We start from the raw sequence: 17223 nt of genomic DNA, 5'->3' as shown, positions 1-17223 counted from the left end.
AGCAAGTCAAGCTATACTAAACTGTAAAACGGGATTAATTGATTTACAACATTATTTCAGAAAATGTAAAGTTGAAAATCGATTGTGGTAAACTGTAAAATCATACTTAGCCCATACAAAACTAAGTCAACCTATACTAAACTGTATAATAGGAGTAATTGATTTACAACTTTATTTAGAAAATGTAAAGTTGAAAGTTGACTGTCGTAAACTGTAAAATTTATGTAGGTAGGTAAGTAATTGATTTACAACTTTATTTAGGAAAGTATAAAGTTGAGAGTTCAGTAATCTAACTGCTCTAATCTGGCAATTCAATTGATTATTTCCATTTTATTGCCTACGTCATAATATCACGTCTTTGGCACTTTGGCTTCCTGAAGACCCGTTCAGGCAGAGTCAATGTGATTCTCATGTATAACTCTTAGAAATATGGATCTCATACCTTTTTACTGTCGTATACCGAGCATAATTCCAAACTCCCTTTTGAAAATTAACGTTGAAACAATTATAGCTTTGAAAAAAAAAAGAATTTCAGTCGTGTCTATTTATTTGTTTATCTAGGAAACTCAACAGTTTATTTATTAAGTTACATGAGTTAAGAGGGCTCACTCCACCATCAATGAACAGCGTAATGAATCCTGCTGAAGTTATTAGCATGTAGAAATGAGGTTCACAGCCATTAGGCTGTAGAATAGATTACTATTCTATATTTGTAATATAGCTATTTAAAGTGTTAATAAATCTTAATGTTTATAGTATTCGATACGAGGCCTATGAAACCTGAAATAAATAAAATAATTTATCACCTAGTTCGGTCTTGTTGTTTCATAATATTTTCGGGTCTAAATATTATTCTTATCTAAAATTAAAAATTAATAAGTATCTATGTAAGTATGTACCTATAGGTACATTGTATATTCATATAGATAATATAATCTATTTTAAGCCTAGGGATTAATATTTTTATCTCGCTTGTGATATAAATAGGATCAATATTCAATACTATTAGGCTTGCGCATGCGCATGCAGCATGATTTTGTGTTATCGGCTTTTCGGAAATTTTTCAATAGTAGCACGGAGTCAGGAATTATGCCCAGTATAATAATATGGCAATAGGCTCACTCCCTATTACATGGGACTTATATATAACATAACACAAATAGTGGAAAGTGGGTGTACATTGTACAGTGGCATTACGTGCCGTAATGTCCACCTCTGCCTACCTTTTCGGGGATAAAAAGCGTGACGTTGACGTAAATAAATGAGGGTTTATTATTACTCTTGATTTGCGTATGAAATGAATGATGTTCTTTCTCCACAACTGCAATGTTAGTAAGAGCCTCCTAAACAATGCACGCCAGCTAGCCGCTAGCCAATGATAGATTGCGTCACTCAGTTACGATCGGCAGAATTCCTTCATGGATCGTACGAGCTGCTTTCTCCATTGTGTAACTGCGAGTACTACTAACTTACTTATAAATTAGGCTGGGAATATTGCTTACTTACCTTATTTAATACTGCATGTATTATTGCACCTGTCATCTTACAAGGGGTTGATGCATTCGCACTTATTTTATTGGATAGAGCAGACTGTATCACCTGACTAGCTTCTTCAGCGCAGTTTCACCTGCTCTGTTTATTTCCTTTTGATCATAGCGTGATTTTCAATAGCCTATTATCTTTTTCGAAAAATTGACTATCTAATACAAAAATAATTATACAAACAAATTGGACCAGTAGTTCTGGTTATTAGCGTTTAAACAAACAAAAAAGCAAACAAACTCTTCAGCTTTGTATGTATAGATATTAGTTCAGATAAGACGGTGGTAAGCAATCGTAGCTGCCCATGACCAACTTCAAAGGAGTTACAACTGATTTGCTAACCCTTCGGGAATAGGGAATGGGAAGTATCCATGACGACGACATGCGACGAAACACAACGCAAGCGTTATTTCATGCCGTTCATCTGTGAAGTCGTGGTATCACTTCAATCGTAATGACTTACTTCTGACTGACTTCAAACTGATTAATTCATACCGAAGCATACTTCGGTAGTGTAGAGAGTATTGGAGAGCCATAGCCATAGCTCCAACACTCTCTCAGCGCAAAGTTTAGAATTGTAATAATTCCTAAGACTAAGATCTCGTATTTATCAATGATCTAACAAATGATGCCACACATAACTAGCGATGATGTCATTCCTCATTGAACTGTTTATTTATTAATATTATTACAACGATTGTCTATGATCACGGTAAATAGTAAACTATTCACATACTATTCTACTATCCACATACATTAAGTGTGGGAGAGCCATGCGTCGGCACGAAAGGGCCGGCTCGACCGAAGTGATACCACGGCCTCACAGAAAACCGACGTGAAACAACGCTTGCGTTGTATTTCATTGTGTAAGTGAGGTTACCAGAGGCCCAATTACCCCTTTCCACATCTTCCCTATCCCGATTTCCCCTACAATCCTTACATTTCTAACCCCCACCAGGCCGGCAACTCACTTGTAACGCCTCTGGTGTTTCAGATTGCTTACCATCAATATCATCAGGTGATCCGTCTGCACGTTTACCGGCTTCCACCAAAAAAAAAAAAATCCATGTTCCATGAAATCCAATCCATCCATCCATAAAGAATAACCTTGTTTAATAGACTACACATTTACTGTGGTTTTTCAAACAGTAAGTAGATAATAGTATTGCAGGGGATTTACGGCCAATCATGTGGTTTGCGTGTGTCCGTCATAATATGTTCAAATTGTGCAACCAGGTGGAAACGTCAAGGTGTATTAGGTGCGATATTTAAAGCAAAATCTCATATACAATGCATTGTATTGAAAGACAGTGTTTATGTAAAGGACTTTAATAACACGTAACAAATTCATCATATAAAATATTGGCATTCACTTAAAAGACACATTTTGAAAAACCTTTCTTTCAAAAAGGATATACCTAGAACATCAGTACCCTTAGTATAAGTTTGCTTTGCGTTTAAACCAACGAGTACCAACCAATTAGAGCACCGAACGCGCTCTTGCTTCGATTACTTTAAACGTAAAACAAACTCATATCTACTAAAAGTACAGAGCGCCGTACTCGTAAACTCGTACTAAAGCCCCTGATTGGCCAGTGCGAATGAACCAACCAATCAGAGCGCCGGACGCGCTTTGTTTTATTTTCGTTCAACGTAAAGCAAACTTGTACTAAGGGTACAGTGATACGACTGTTAGTAGGTATTATGACGCACGTGTGTCTAAATAGCTGAGCTGATTATCAGTAAATCTGTTTTAATTAGCCACGTGAAATTTTCATTAATTTTCCACGTTGCCCGGCTTATGTTCTGATAATAGCTAATAGATATGAATTAAACCAGCTGACCCGGTAATCGTCATTCATACGAGTATTTTATTCACGGGAAATTTAACTTGAATATAATTTGAATTTTAGAATATTCCTTAATATCTTTTCTTTTAATTTAATTTGGCCCTTCTGTAGGTAGTGTAGGTACTGTATCCTTAACCGACGAGCATGCATGCAAAACATGGATGACTGTTGATGAAGCGAAATAGGTAGCTAAGATTCGTAGCAATTATCGGTCTATTGTCTTTGCCTATGTATCTTTTCTCTTATCCTTATTCAAAAACCATAAGGTCGGGTCAGCATGGATTCCCTTTCCATTTTGAGACGTCATGGGATCAGTATCCTTTTCTTCCACGATCCGACATTTTGGCAAAGTTTTTTAATTTACAATCACACTAATATTATAAATGTGACAGTTTGTCCGTTTGGAATTTGTCCGTCAATCACGCTGAAACTACTGAGCGGATCTTAATGAAGTTTTGGTATACAGACATGATACGAACTGACTTGGGCAATAGGATACTTTTTATCCCACAGAAACACGGGCGAAACCACTTACAGACGCTAGTATTAACTATTATTTTTATTATTTTACAGCGCAACGGCTCCATAGAATACGACGGCTCATTCAACATCAACACAGGAGCCAGTGACTTCTCCCAGCTTGGCAACGTGCACGAGTGGAGATATGCCAGTAGGACCGACTACAGAGATGAGTGTGGGGAAGTTAAGGGGTCTACGGGAGAGCTCTGGGCTCCGGAGTATGGGCAGCCAGAACTGAATGTGTTCGCTTCTGATATTTGCACGTAAGTTAATACTGGTTTTAGTTAGCACGACTAAATTGTCTGCACGGTTGATGCGGTAGCTGGGAAACTTGTTGCCGTGCCTTCGTGTAGCTGGTTCGATTTCTGCACGGAGCAATTCTTTGTGCGATGTGTAAATTGTTGTTGCGGGTTTAGGTGTCATGATAGATCTAGCAGAAGCACTCTTTGATAAAAGAAAATCTTTCAAACTGTTTGGAAATATATGGAAGTTTGTTTGTTTAGATGTTTGTCCGCCATTATCGCTGAAACTACAGAACAGATTTTGATCGAATGTGGTATACAGACAGAGCTTGAGCTGACTTGGTGATAGGATATTTTTTATCCCACAGCAACACGGGCGAAACCGCTGGCAGAAGCTAATGATAAATAATCGTAATTATTTGCGTGATATCGATTACTTAATTAATTAATCCATTCAAGAACAAATTACAAGAAAAACATCGTTTTATCAAGGAAAAATATGATAATCCTGGTACTTTCTCATAAGCACTGATATCGCAATATCGTTTCTATCTCAATGAGATTAGGATGCATGCGGATGCGATTGTCTTTTAGTGCAATCCGATATTAAGGTAGATCATAATTATAATGTATGTACTAGCTTTGTGCCCATGGGTTGGCTCGCGTTAAGAAATATTATTATTAATGGAACTTATCAAAATAATTTCTTAGGGGATGCCTACGTTATAGTAGTTTTATGTAAACAAAGTCTCAGCCCGATCGGTTTCAAATTGACAAAGTTTCATAGAAACTTTCATCACCTATTTTATTCCCTTAGGGATAGAATTGATCAAAATTCTTTCTTAGTGGATGCTTACGTTATAACATCTACCTGCATGTCAAATTTCATCCCGATCCGTCCAGTGGTTTGAGCTGTGCGTTGATAGATCACTATGTCAGTCAGTCAGTCAGTCAGTCAGTCAATCAATCACCTTTGAGTTATATATTTTTAGATGTATGTACATAACTTAAGAATACTTGTTTCCTTTGTTTTTCCGATATCTAAACAATACAATCAGTCACTGCTGTGGACAGTCCCGTCTTTTGTTCGCGTTTGTTAAAAACAAAGCGAAGATCAAAGTATTTACGTCATTTATTTTATTAATAGTTTAGAGAAACTATACAAATAGGGAATATAACTACATTGGCTTAGAATTGTGACAATTGATTCGTTTGTAAGAATAGAACAAAGTTTATTATTCTTGAGTATCATTCTAAAGTTAGACTTAAAAAGGTAATAAAGTAAAACATTTTTATGAAAAAGGGGAGCCGCCTTTATACTGTAAAGTGTGATCCTCAATCTTTTATGTCGGGTAGTATATCTAAAATCTTATCTTAATCTGAAAAATAGTATGATGAAAACCACAACAAAATCAGTTCAGCCAAACGCAAGGTAATTGCGCACAAACTCTTTTCTTTTTGAAGTCCTTAAGGAAGAAAGATTGAGCAACAACTGTTTACTACTTATCTTAAGCAACTCTTACGTGCAAAATAAAATTAAAATACTCGTAAACATATACATATACATACACTTATGTAAAGAAATACCTGCACACTATGATAACACATTACCGAATAATGCTAAACGCAGTACCGTTAAAATTCTACTCATTTCCAAAAACCAGTTGTGGCGATGCGTGGCCCAAATTATGTGGTCAATGACCTCACACTTGCTTGAGATACAAACACGTGACTGAGATTAAAAATATATTATTATCTAATGTATGATACTAACATATATAGATAACAATTATAATGCGTAATGTATAATTATTACTGTTACTAACATAAGTAAAAATCTATTTTATTTATCCGTTATAAAAACGAAGGCAGCGGTGAGGTCTTAAATGTGATCTTACTTTTCAGTAATGTTACAGTAATGTTTGAACGAGCTTATTGTTATAAACCTGGCATCATGAAGCAAATACAAAAAGGAGATGCCATAATGTGATTGTCTCATTGTGTACTGTGACACAAAAAACTAACCCTGTCTAATGATATTATAACTAAAAATGTGCAGATGGGTTATAAGCGCACATTAAAATGTGGACAATTGGCAATGTTTTTGTAGTATGCGACCGCTCTAGATGGAAACAGAAATAGAGAGGGCTTGGTTTGTAACATGCTCCGCGTAAAGTGTCACGCATTATGTACGTAGAATTATATTGAACTTATTGTTTATATTTACATAACAATGTTTAATTGCGTTTATATATTACCAGGCGCTACGATATGAGTTTATCGTCTTGTTACTTTGTTGCTATTTGAGTTTGTATTTTATTAATGATTAGGGCTTTGACATCACTTTTCATATTCATTTCACACATCAACAGTCTATAGTTTAGTGGCCACTGCCGACCAAAGGCCTCTTCTCACACGGAGAAGGTTTACCACGCTTGCTCAATGCAGGTTGGCGATTTCAAACTTATAATTACAAATAAAATTATAAGCACAGGTTTCCTCACGATATTTTTTCTTTCACCATTAGTCAGTGGTGTTTAGATAATCTTAGAAAGTAAGTACAAAAAAGTGTTCTCGGTTAAAAATCTAATTTTTACCGAACCCATTCGTACCGAAGTATTACTCTCCGACATGAAGCACTTACTGTATTGTAAACGCCGAAGTATGACTCTTGCACATTGTATTGTAAACTAAATCAATATATTTGTATGTTTTCAGGTACCTAACGGTTGCCAAAGACCGGGCAGTGCAAGTGGAAGGTATAGACGGGGTGCAGTATGCAGCCAATGACTCAGTGTTCGACAACGGATACAAATACCCCAGGATGGTACGTACATATATGTTTCTATATGATACAATATTATTCATGTGTGATAGATAAGTGAGCTTTATTTAGCACTGGGAGTGTGATAAATTGTATGTTTTGCATTTTGTTTTGTACACAAATTGGCGAACATTTAAAAGTGCTTCGAAACGAATGGGTCGACTCGACTGGAGTGATACCACGGCCTCATAGAAAACCTGTCATGAAACAACGCTTGTTTTGTGTCAATGAGGTCACCGGAGCCCCAATTATCTCAATTCCCAATCCCCAATTCTCCAACTAACCTTATAAATTCCTAACCCACAAAAGGCCGACAACGCACTTATAACGCCTCTGTTGTATCGAAGTGTCCATGACGGGAGGCGGCGATTGCTTACCATCAGGTAATCCGTCTGCATCGTTTACCGGCTTATACAAAATGCAAGATACGAACATGTCCTTAATAATAAGGAGTAGGTGCTTTTGTTTATTTTATTTAACTTTGTAAAGATCTTTATCAAAGTATGACATAATTATAATAATACCTTTTGTGTTATGTTTACCACCTACTTGCATTTAATTAGCATTATTTAAAGTCTTGTATCAAGATTTTAATAATGTGTTGTACCTAAGTGTTTTTATGATCATATTTTATACTTTGGACAAATAACTACTTATTGTTATGCAAGTTACGTAACTTTTCGTATAATAATAATGAATTTAATTTACGGCACCTTTTAGCCTTGGGTGAGAAAGGTGTTACTTACTGCATTTAGGTATTTTTTAAGGGTTACTTGTTTACTTAATGGTGGTAACTTTTAAGTGTGGGAGAGCCATGCTTGGGCACAAATGAGCCCATTGGGAGTGATACCACAGGTCATAGAATACACGTGATACAACGCGTGCGTTATGGGTGGCTACCGGAGGCCCAATGTGGGTAACATCTTATCTTCCCAATCCGGTGGTATCTGTTTGCTAAATGATACATCACTGATTTTTAAAATGGTACGTACGATAATTTTGACGACGTCAGCTCCATTCTTCGAGTCTATGAGTGGTTTACTATTAATAACTTGGCGTATGAGAAAAAAATAAAATGTATTTTTTGCTTGTCGTCCAGTTACTACTACAAATATCAAGCACTTAACTTTTTTTAAGTTATCAATTCTATATTAAATTGCAATTATTTTGAAAAAACAAAATTTTCAAATAAAAAAAAAATAAAAATTGTAATTATTTTGAAACAACAAAATTTTAACTGAAATTGCCATAGAGAAAATTAAATAAATTATACGTATTTTTTTAAATGGTCACTGGTCAGGCCTTATAACACTTGACAGGTAATGCAACTAAATATAGAAGTCACTTTTTCGGGGATTTGTTCTTGCAAGACCACAGACTATATTTTAGGACTAATAAATACTAGTTAGCTTCTCTTTTAGCGTCAGTTTAATCGCTTTAGTAAGAGTGAGAAGTAAACATGTTCCGAAATAAATTTTAGGTATCTCTTTTCAGCAAATCATTCATTAATGAGGATTTTGAGTGAGATTGGGCGGCTACGCATGTACAACAAAGTAATTACGTAGTTACCTATGGTATTGGTAACAACTAACAGTCGGTTTGTGTAAGGACTGTTATTCAATGAATAATAGTAATAGCCGTGGTAACAGGATTTGAGGGTCTGTTATTAAATTAACAGATAAAATATGTTGGCAGTAACAGTTGTTATTAGTTATTTGTAGATATCTGTTACTTTTATCGGTTACGATAAATATGCCTCACTCCTATTGGTAACTTTAAAGTGTGAGAGAGCCATGCTTCGGCACGAATGGGTTTGATCGGAAAGATACCACGGCCTCTTAGAAAACCGACGTGAAACAACACGACCTCCGACGTGAAACAACGCTTGCGTTGTGTGAGTGAGGTTACCAGAATTGCCATTGCCCAATTGCCCCCTTTCTTATCTTCCCAATCCCCGATTTGCCCAACTACCCGTAAATTCTTTCTCAACAACAACCACGACTACTCATTGAATAAAATCCTTCGTTTAAAATAATATTGTGCATTCGTATTAGGATAACTGTTACCCGATTATAAATTATTGTTAAGTATGTTAGACTGCACGGTTGGTGCGGTGGCTGGGCACCTAGCTGCCGTGCAGCGTGTAGCGGGTTCGATTCCCGCACAGAGCAATTCTTTGTGTGATCCACAAATTATTGTTCCGGGTCTGGGTGTGATGTGTATGTGAACTTGTATGTTTGTAAACACACCCACGACACAGGAGAAAATCCTAATGTGGGGCAACGTTTTAAAAAAAAGCAAGAGATCCGTTTAACATATACAAATAAATAGTACATAATATTCTTTCCATTACTTCATTCCAGGCATGTTACTGCGACAGGGTGCGCGACGCGGAGTGCCTGCCGGCGGGCGCGCTGAACGTGTCGGACTGCCGGTTCGGCGCGCCGGCCTTCGTGTCGCTGCCCCACTTCCTCCACGCAGACCCTATCTATGCCAGCAAGATCGACGGGATTAATGCTACTGAGTAAGTGTTTTGTTGACTTTTCTTTAGTAGTAGTTAGTTTGGGATGTACAAGGCGTAGTTCCATCTCGATTAGGGCACTTAAGCTAAGTTCTAGTTCTTTAGAATGACTATCCACATAATCTTTAGGCTGTTTTGGCTTAAAAAAACTGTTATTTTCTTTTTTTATAATAAAAATCGTAACACATACTAATTAACTAAAAATCACGGTTCACTCATATAGTTTACTACGAATAGACTACTTTCGAGTCCCAGAAAGACTCGTCGTCCTCATCATGAGCAGCGTGTGCAGACGTGGCGACGTCAAGCAACCTTAGTAGGTTGATATATAGGTTGATTGAGGATATTAAAGAAGAAAATATCCTAATCTAGGGACTAGGATAGTCATACATATTATTAATATTAAAATATCTGACCGAGATCATATAACTGCTTTCTGGGAACTACTACTACTACTACTTAAACTGCAAACTATTTTCAAACCCTATTACTCTTCACATTAAGATCGAAATTTCTATAACTCTCAACCCAGATTACTACATCATAAAATAGATACAAAACATAGCATAATAAGCTCTATAACTATAACCATAAGGTGTGTTATTGCAGAGACATGAACTTCAGACTAGCGTTGGAGATGTTCACGGGCATGCCACTGTCTGTAGCGGCGCAGTTGCAGATCAACTTACTCGTACGACATATTAGTGGGATCACGTGAGTAGTATTCAAGTCTTTTCGTCATTTTTGTGTATAAAAACTTCGCTACTTCTTGTATAATAACTGTTACGGCACATATTAATTGAATTAAAATGTACAGTGCAATGTTTTCGAGGAAGCTCGAGTTGTTTCAAACTCGACTGGGGCTCTTAACTCTTAACCATGGGTTAGATATACAACGAACGACAATCGTAAATGTCGTTCGTTTCGCACATAGCTCTTGATAATCACTCCTTTATTTTAATCTATGTGATATGAATCTTGCTCTTATTTTTATCACATCTAGTACAGTATCATACTACTAGGGAACGACGCCGTTGGAGTTACTGTAACTTTTTACACAGCCCCAGAATTGTCTCTACTTACCCCATTAACATACATAATAAACGTGTATTTAACAAATGTTGGCAGTATAAACAACGTGTTGCCGGACCCGGACACGATGGTGCCGATGTTCCGGTTCCGGCAGGAGACGGCGACGACGCCGGAGTACGCCGCCCTGGCGCGCTCCGCGCTGCGCCTGCGCAACTGGGTGCCCTACGGACTCTACGTGCTCACCGTACGTATACACTTATGTCATTTAATATTTACCAGATGTACCTAATTAATCATCCCATACCCTGGTACCCACAAGGGGAAGTTTAAACATTATGTAATTGTGAAGATTTTTGACCGCCCCTCCCTCCCTTGTACGCAAGGAACCGTTTTTCTGTCCCTATAAACGTACGTAACATTCAAGTGACAATTTTTACCCAAAAGTCGCGAAAAGTTATGTTATAGTTTTTATTCTTGATATATTTTTAATTGCGGCAATAATACTAAATGAAACAAGAGATTTTTAAACCGCAGCACCTGCGTATTTTGTTTTTTTATTTTTTTTTGTTACGTAACGTGATGTAAGAAATACCGTCGCCCGTCCTAGTAACGCATCGTAATGTTTCACGAATTTTATTTTTGTTTTGTATATTACCTCTCTCCTATTACCTCTATTTGTCGATTTAGAAGTTTAGGCAAGATAATTAGGCAATGGACAAGGCAAAAACCAAAAAAAAAATATGTTCTTAATAAAGAATTCTCTTTAACACGCATGTATTTGTTTCCAGGCAATCGGAGTAGCGCTCCTAGTAGGAGGTATAACAGTGCTGGTTAGGAAACTAATGCGATCCCCCGACATGCGCCGCTCATTACCTCCGAGAGTTCTCGCTCCAGACACTTAGAATTGTAGTGACACACAAGCGAACACAGTGATAGTGAATATATACAGTGTCCCTGATCGACGTTAGATAGGCACCAAATGATCCTCGCTCCCTGTTATCAGAAAAATATAAAAAAAAATCTAAGTCCTACAGTTTTTAAATTACAGTGACTTATGTGTTATCCACGAAAAAGTACACCCTGTGCCAGTCTTTTCACTCTTGTTGCTACAAATCTTTATTTTTTCGTCTGCAGTCTTCTTTACATTATCCTGAATAGTGCTCCAGTAATACGGAATCATAAATTCTTAGCCAACTGTTTTAGATTGGAAAACATTGTTAGTTTTAGAGGAACCAAATACTCTGAATAAAATTTTCACCTTACTTTAAGTGACTGTACTGAATAAATTATGTATGGCGCTAGTAGTCAAATTTCGAGGAAAGTTTGCGCATTTAATAAGCCCCACCGATTCTAACAATGGTATAGCACTGCACCTTAAATTCGACACAAAAAAAGATTTTTCAATGAAACTCCGTGCTCGATGAATTTATTTATTACTAAAAATTCTTCTAGTGTACTCAATCATACGTTATAACCTCGATGCACTAGACAGTACTTTGCACGCTATTTGTTACATCATGTTGAAAATCAGCGATATTGTCAAACAATGTATGTTTATCCTGATTTCATTGCAGCATTCGTCGGCATATTATCGCTAGGAACTGGTGTTGTGCATCTGCGAGCCATCGTACCCGGGCTTCGGCATTTTAGCTGAGTACTGGCTTTTTTGTGTTGATGATTTCTTTTTTAAATTATTCTTTGCTTTACCTGCAATTACTTGCAACGGTGCAAATTACTCTTTCTCGACAAACTAAAGAATATTTGATGCTTCATCCCGCATTTGATCACAAGGCATAAACGTAACGTAATCGGAGGATTCACCCATTTCTTTTTTTTTTTTTTTTGATGGGGATGACGGTAATTGTGCGTAAGGGCTCACGACCATAGTACGCCGCCCTGGCGATATCCGCGCTGTACATGAATCTGCAACTGGGTGCCCTTCGGACTTACGTGCTTTTACGTATATACTTTGTAATGTGATATGGGATCATGAATTAGGTACAATAATAATATGTAGTGAATACATGATACACAACATGTTCCTCTAGTAAGTCTATTAATATTGCCCATACAAGGGGGAGTTTAAACATGTAATTGTGAAGATTTAGACAGACAATATTGTACGCAAGGAGATCCTCTGTCCCTATAAACGTACGTAACATTCAAGTGACAATTTTTACCCAAATAGCGTTGCGAAAAGTTATGTCTAGTGCATTTTTGACTAGGTATTAACGTTAATTGAGTACGAAGTAATATTAGTAAGTTCAAATACAACTGCATCGACAACTGCGTTTTTGAAAAATTATTTTTTATAACCAATTTTAAATGTATTGTATTACTTACATACGTATTATATTACAATTGTATTAAATGCGTACTTAACTTTTCCCATTTTAGCCACTTTTAAAAATGTATTTTTACATTACAGTCAATGTGAAAATTTTATTCAGAAAGTATCCTCGCCCGCTCTAGCATCGTGATGTTTTATGATAAAACAGTTTTTTTGTATTTTGTATTTTGCACCTCTCCCCTATTACCTCTGTCGATTTTGAAGTTTAGGCATGATAATTAGGCAATGGACAAATCAAAAAGCTAAAAAATAACTAACTTATCAAATGTTAAGAATCCTCTTTAAACTTAAGTGTATTTGTTTCCAGGCAATCGGAGTAGCACTCCTGGTAGGAGGTATAACAGTGCTGGTTAGGAAACTAATGCGATCCCCCGACACCGCGCCGCTCATTACCTCCGAGAGTTCTCGCTCCACCGACACTCTAGAATCCTAGTGACACACAGACGAACACAGTGATAGTGAATATATATAGTAAGTGAAACTAGTGATGTATTTTATACGGACTGAAAGTCGCATGATTTTATATGTATGTAGTCGTATGTAGATCTCGCCATGTTGCGGATTTTTAGAGAACTAAAATTGTCATACAAAAATGTTCTTGGTCGTCCTAAAGCGATGACAGCGCCACTTATGTGAGGAGATTGTTCTTGATTTTGGTTTGTATGTGAGATAAAGTTTTACAGATGAATTTTATTATTGACTTTTATAAATTTTGGCTTGCAGTGCCATTTGTCAAAAGTCAATTTTTGTTAAATAAATCGCTAAATATATTGAAATGGGTTTTTAAAACCCCCTCCTTTTATGAAGTTGGTTAACTAATAAGACAAATGTTGCTTACCAATGACTTAACCATAATAATTTAAGCTTTAAACTAGAATAATGAGCTTCCCTACATTTTGTACTGCCATAAAAAAGTTCCAGATGCATACAGGGTGTGCTAAACTGAAATTGTTTAAACACCTATAATTTTGGCATCCTTAGTGCTAGCTCATTCTTTTGTAGTCTAAGTGCCTTGAAATGCTGAAAGCTATAACTTTTCCTGTAAATTGTCAATGTATTGTAAATAAAAAACGACTGTAAGTAAATTAACTGTTTTAGTAACTTGCTGTATATAAGGTATTCTAAAATTATCTGCCACGGCTTCAATGGGAGGTAGTGTTGTGTTTGAAGATTACAATAGTGAAGAAATTTCGTACCCCGGACCAGTTAATTTAATTTTAGGACATAAATGAATTAAATAAACATTGACTCTACTCTGCATAACGAAGCGACAGAGACAGTGAAAGAGATAGCTCTTTCATAACAAAGAAATACGTAGACTTTTTGTATGAAAAAAAATACTCGTAATCAATAATTTATATTTACCATTAAAGCCATGGCAGATACTTTTAGAACACTTTACATATGTGTTCCCTATTCTTCCATTTAAGTTGATATTGTATGTACTTAGTTTCCATGCAAGTATATAATAAATCAAATTGTTTATACATTGTAAATATGAAATTTTTAATGGTAGCTAAGCTGCCCGTTGCCTAATGATCACGAAGTGCTGTTTGATTCCTGAGTAAGGCAAAGTTTTGTAGGAATGAGACCTTGCTGTAATGAAGTAGGATCGCTATATAATTTGTGGCACTTATAAACAGTATACATATAGGGATTATAAGATATAGTAAAATATCTTATAGTTCTACCTACCCTACTCCTATAAAAGTCGTTATGTTATGTATTGTTATTTATTTTTAATACACCAAATTGCCAATAAATCTACCTGATATATTTTGAATGTTTATTATAAGTAGAATTTATTTTTTATGCTGGCAATACATCAAAATCAAGTAATGGGGTTGCATGTTAATAAAAAAGTGAGACTGTTTATTGCGAAAAATATAATTAAGATACTTATACCTAATTCGTAAGCTGTTTTTTTAATAAATTTATATGTACTTTGTGTATTATTTAATAATAAACAAAATTGTATGTATGTATTTATTGTATAATAATATTATGTACTTACTTATTTGCTATGTATTTTAAATATATTATATCTCTAGATATGTTGTTATAAAATTTTGTATGTTTATATTTATAAAATAAAATATTTAATACATTTTGTTAATTTTTGGATCTCTATTTTTTTAATCCTTTGTCCCTTATTATGAATCTAGAACCTAAACCTGAAAATAACTAAAATCATTTATTATATTTTTTGGAAACCATGAAAGATAAGTATAGATCATAAAATTGTTTTATCTCAGTATGGGCATAGAATAATTTATTTATTTTTATTTAAATAATAAAAAAAAATTGAAATATTTGGGTGTGAACTTCCGTTGAATTGCACCAAAACGTTACTTATTTATGATCGTGCGCATTTTAATTTTTGTTTGCTCATACCATATTAGAACGAACTTACATTATAAATGAAATATTAGTTTTATTAAATAAATTTACAGTAGTCCAGTTTAATTTAATATTAACCCAAAGTTAAATTACCTCACTAACTCAAAAGCAGGGTACACAACTATAATGTTACCAATAAAATAATTAAAACAACAATATACTAATAGTCTATTATGAAGTTTTTTTTTTTATTATTTTCATAGATTTTTGTAAATGGTTGTCTTAGGGTGGTTGTTTTTCTCCAGAGATGCTATGCTACGTCGCTGTGGATGCAGTTAGCTTTCACCAATCATATTCATTGGTACGCATAGCTTTACACTGGTGGAAACGGACTCAATATGTTTTTTTTTTTATATAGAAAAATATACATGGTATGGTTGGTTTCCCTACAATCGATACATCGCATACTCGAGCTGCGCATCTTCCTCGCACAGCTACATAGATTAGTATCAGTGGAAACTGTAACAGTTAAACATCTTATCTATTACATCTTCGTAGCATAGGTAGACAGCACATCTCTGGTGGAAAATCACCCGTATGGACTTGTGATTTCACTTCAGTTTTGCACCTTTTAAAGGTACAGTATAAAATAATGTTATCTTGAAGATAATGTTTGTTATATATAAATTCTTAACAATTTTGTAATTTTTTATATATTTAGTTAAGTTTTAATCAGAGTTTTAATACAATAAGTAAGTGATATTTTTTACATTTATAAAGAAATCGATCAATTATGTGCAACTGAGTTTACCTCTAATATTTACAGACATGGTTGATCTGTTATTTTTTAAATGAATTAATGGACAAAATGTCGTTGAAACTTTAATAAACGTTTTTCAAGAAATTCTTTTAGTTTTTTTTTATATTTATCTCCTCCGTATTATATGACTATCAATTTCTAGTTAGGCTAAAGTCTTATTAGGTGTAAGATTTTAAACTGACATGGCGCTTGCAACAGTGCCGAAATATCGGAAACTCATCGAGGTGAATAAACATGGTAAATATCCCGTCATAAGTTCTAATAATAGTCTTATTAGGTAGTTCTCAGTAGTAACGTGAAGTGCATGGTATATGGCAATAGATTCGCCTCATATGACATGATATTGAAAGCCATGAGTCATGGTGGCGCAGAGGTCTGAGACGCCCGCTTCTCATTTATGAGGGTTCGAAACCTACCAACGGCAAGTACCGATGTGACATACGTGTACTTTCTAAGATTATTTAGACACCATTAAGTAAAGGTGATATCATTGTGAGGACACCTGGGCTTATAATTTCTAATTATAAGTTTGAAATCGCCAACCGGCATTGAGCAAGCGTAGAGAGTGTGAAAAGAGGACTTTATATTCCTATGGAGAAGAACGAGCAAGAAACTCCATAGGTTATTGAGATGCAATCGTGAACAAACTATGCATTCTTTTGATATCTAAAGTCTATAGTACATTGTTTATCGATAGATTAGTGCAATGGCGCCTCAGATTTGTATCAAAGTATATCAATTATCGGAACATGCAATAGCGGGCGAGCCTTTATCGAACGCCTGACAAATTGCGAATGTCCGTGTTATCACTGCGATAACTTTGATAACCTTAATATAATATAAGTTTAATTGATAGTCAATCTGAGTTCTTATTTCTTATATTAATATTAAACCTTTTGTGTAGGTATGTAATAACTGTTGTGAGAAATATTACAGTATAAACGTGAAAGTTTGTTTGCTTGGATGTTTGTCCGTCAATTACGCTGAAACTACTGAACGGATCTTGATGAAATTTGATATACAGACAGGGTATATTACTTACCTGACCAGCTGTGGCTAGCTGACTTGGGTAATGAGATAGTTTTTTAACCCACGAGAACACGGGCGGCACCGCTGGCAGATGCTAGTTAAAATATAATACTAAACTAATAGGAAGAGGAAAGCTCTACTAGATGTTCTTGAA

General features: G+C 35.4%; 1 protein-coding gene across 2 annotated transcripts in view; it reads left to right on the top strand.

Annotated features, from left to right (window-relative positions):
- Positions 1–14109, top strand: part of LOC118265053 (protein croquemort) — a 31476-nt gene extending 17367 nt beyond the window's left edge. The window contains exons 6-12 of one of the 2 annotated variants that reach the window (XM_050705685.1): positions 3966–4174; positions 6872–6980; positions 9341–9501; positions 10108–10212; positions 10627–10774; positions 11319–11346; positions 13216–14109. In XM_050705685.1, the coding sequence (XP_050561642.1) occupies positions 3966–4174; positions 6872–6980; positions 9341–9501; positions 10108–10212; positions 10627–10774; positions 11319–11346; positions 13216–13313 (858 nt within the window). In that variant the 3' untranslated portion in view covers positions 13314–14109. Of the gene's footprint in view, positions 1–3965; positions 4175–6871; positions 6981–9340; positions 9502–10107; positions 10213–10626; positions 10775–11318; positions 11347–13187 lie in introns of both variants that reach the window. The other variant, XM_050705684.1, reaches the window with a different exon arrangement.
- Positions 14110–17223: the final 3114 nt, after the last annotated feature.

This window comes from Spodoptera frugiperda, chromosome 28, assembly GCF_023101765.2.
Source record: "Spodoptera frugiperda isolate SF20-4 chromosome 28, AGI-APGP_CSIRO_Sfru_2.0, whole genome shotgun sequence".
Taxonomy (NCBI): domain Eukaryota; kingdom Metazoa; phylum Arthropoda; class Insecta; order Lepidoptera; family Noctuidae; genus Spodoptera; species Spodoptera frugiperda.
The sequence above is the reverse complement of the archived record's forward strand: the minus strand, read 5'-3'. Positions and strand labels throughout refer to the sequence as shown.